Here is a 3,190-nt window from a genome sequence, read left to right as displayed (position 1 = left end):
TTATAATGACCCATAAATGCAAAAAAATGGAGCTTTTCAGCATAAATTAATGGATTCATAAAGTTCATAGCTTGAGCCTCTAGTAAAAGTTAATTGGTAGCGTCACGGAGTCAAGGAGAGTCAAGGGTAGAACAAAAAAAAGAAATTTAAAAATCCTTAAAAAAATAAAATTTCTTTTTTTTATTGTATTTTTTGTTTCCGAAGATTTTAAATTTCTTTTTTTTTTTTATTTTTTGTTTGAAGGAGGAGAGGAGGTCACATTTATCTCTCTTGACTATAAACAACCAAACTGTACCTGCAGAACACACACGCTACACTAGAAACTACAAATACACTGCTACTATCGCCATTACCACCATCACCACTGCTAGCTGATACTCATATCGATATCAAGAAAAAAACAAAAATCATATCCACTCCATTCCATTCCAACCACACTACCTTCCTTCTTTTTTCTTTTTTTTTTGTTTTCTATTTTTATTCAGTTATTTTTGCCTCGGGATTATAAGAGTTTTTAACATAGGATTTGAATATCTGACAAGCTTGATCATATCTTCTTTTTAATTGAAACAGAAACTATGCTTGAAATACTATCGTTATACAAGGACATCCCCACCTTCAAAGTGAAATCAAAGTACAGGACGCATGAACAACAACAACAACCGCAGCAGAGTCAGTATTTCCCAAATTTTAAGTTATTGGTTGAGTACTTGTTCAGAAAGGGCAGTCAAGAGGCAGATATAAACCACCCTATTCTCGTCATACTTCCTTCTGAAAAGGAAGATAAGCACCACCATCACCATCGCCACCACCACCCTCATCATAAACATCACCAACATCGACACCTGAATCGTCACCCACAGCAGCATCAACTGGACAAGGCCCATGCACTGTTAGCACTGCTTCTGTTTAAAGATAGAGTCATTTTATTAGACTACTTTTTTGGCCACTTGAACATTGTCATTATACCACATGATCACGATAACTTGCCTTCATTACAACACCAACTCAGTTCCATTGTTGATAAACTTTACCACAGAATATCTCGAATTGGTATTTGGTCAGGTACAACAATGGTACAAAATGCATTTGATACCAAACATAGAATACCGACAATGGCAGAACTATTGTACAAAAACATCACAAGATCGCGTCATGCTACTCAACATTTGTATAAATTGAAGCAATTGGTATTATCAGAGATTGATTTTTTCAACTTGTTATCCAACACTTCCCCTGCACATTTATCATATCTTTGTTCCACAGTGGGTAATTGGGCATTCCCAGCTCATGAGTTATCGAATGATGATCTAGTTTATTGTGTGTATGTGATGATCAATTATGCGTTACAACAAATTGCCCATTACCAAGAGGAAGCTGATGCAAGCTTTGTTAAGGATTTACATATTCCTGATAGAAATGAGTTGTTGGCGTTCATTTTCATTGTTAGAGATACTTATAGATCCGGCAACCCTTTCCATAATTTCCGTCATGCTGTTGATGTCTTGCAAGCATGCTTTCATTTCCTAGTTCGCCTAGGCTGTTTACCACAATTTAAACAATTTATTGTTGATCCTTATCAAGTGGATAAATTAGAATGGACTAAAAATGAGGAGTATGTTGAATTGATTGCCACTAGTCGTGTTTTCAGCTCGGTTGATTTGACGCAGGTTTTGTCAAAAGCGGTAGGCAGGTCTAGCAGCAGCGTTGGCGACAAAAGCAACTCCATTTCATCAATGTCATCGTCATCACTATCTAAATTGGATTCACCAGCAGATTCAGAAGTATCAACTGCTTCTACTGTAAAGCAACCTCGAAAACCCAATTTAAACCTAGTCCAAACGTTGGGCTTGTTAGTGGCTGCTTTAGGCCATGATGTTGGGCACCCGGGAACTACCAATGCATTCATGATCAAAAATAGGACTCCTACGTCATTAGTCTACAATGATCGGTCGGTGTTGGAGTCGTATCATGCATCAATATTTATCAATAAAGTGCTTAATGTGTGTTGGCCTAGTTTATTACAAACAAAGATCGATGAGGATTCGTTATTGAATTTACATGATTTAATCGTTTCTTCAATTTTAGCTACAGACATGGGAGAACATTTTGAATACATGTCTAAATTGAAAAACTTTAGTGATCGTACCAATGCAAATGACGATGCGTCAGACGCTGCTAGTGAAGCACAAGAGTCTATGAGTAACGACAATAAAATCAAGTTGATTTCTGCTCTACTTATCAAGTGTGCCGATATATCCAACGTCACAAGGCCGTTGCGTGTTTCATCACAATGGGCTGTTGTGTTGCAGCGTGAGTTTGACGAGGTTAACCAACTTGATAAGTTGTTAAACAAGCAACAAGAGGAAGAAGAAGAGCAACAGCAGCCTGGCCAACAAGAACTTACTGCTGATGATGATGATGACGATGAAGATACCGATACTACTACACGATCATCAATTTCGTCATCAAGAACATCATTCTCTGACGATGCTCAAGGAGCAGAATGGTTTTATGAATTAGAACAACAACAAGAAATTGAGTATGAGAACTTACCATTTGAATTGAATGAAATCTTGCACAATAAACCAAATATCCCCCTGGGGCAATTGTTTTTCATTGGCACGTTTGCTGAAAACTTGTTTAATAATATAAGTCAAGTGTATCCTAGTTTGAGTTATACTTGTCAGATTATTAATGATAATAAGCTGTATTGGTTGGAGAGGAAAGGGGAACTGAAGTGATGAAACAAGAGTGGGCGAGCAGTAGCTGAGAGGGATGAGTTAGTTTGATATTTATGGGATGGTTGTATTTATTTGTATTATGGAGAGGAGAGAGGAGAGAGGAGAGAGGAGAGAGGAGAGAGGAGAGAGGAGAGAGGAGAGAGGAGAGAATTGAGATAAGGGAGGGTAATAAATTTTGATGATTGTATGTTGTTTTTGAATGGGAATTTTATAGAAGAGATTGATTTTAGAGAGAGAGAATAGTGAACAATGTTAGAGAATTTAGCTGATTGGCGAACATATCGTTTTTGTAGAATATTCAACATCTCTGGTAATCAGGATTTAAACTCTAACACTATGTAGGTTTATTCAACACCACCAATATTTGATTAACAGGAACCAGAATCGACATTGCTTTGAAAATTCATTGGGGATTGAACGTAACTGGTCTTGTCCCCGAAAACTCA

The 3,190-nt window shown here is 37.1% G+C and overlaps 1 protein-coding gene across 1 annotated transcript; it reads left to right on the top strand. All coding sequences in view use genetic code 12, as the record gives it.

The window, feature by feature from the left end:
- Positions 1 to 578: 578 nt before the first annotated feature.
- Positions 579 to 2,744, top strand: PDE2 (3',5'-cyclic-nucleotide phosphodiesterase; the record flags this gene model as incomplete). The annotated part of the gene is made up of 1 exon (XM_051813028.1): positions 579 to 2,744. One exon carries the CDS (start codon positions 579 to 581, stop codon positions 2,742 to 2,744), a length of 2,166 nt encoding a protein of 721 aa, XP_051673282.1.
- Between the last annotated feature and the right edge of the window lie 446 nt (positions 2,745 to 3,190).

Source organism: Candida margitis, assembly GCF_024628925.1.
Source record: "Candida margitis strain CBS 14175 chromosome Unknown scaffold104, whole genome shotgun sequence".
NCBI classification, from domain to species: Eukaryota; Fungi; Ascomycota; class Pichiomycetes; order Serinales; family Debaryomycetaceae; genus Lodderomyces; species Lodderomyces margitis.
Note: the sequence above shows the minus strand (reverse complement) of the source record. Positions and strands in the feature narration are given on the sequence as shown.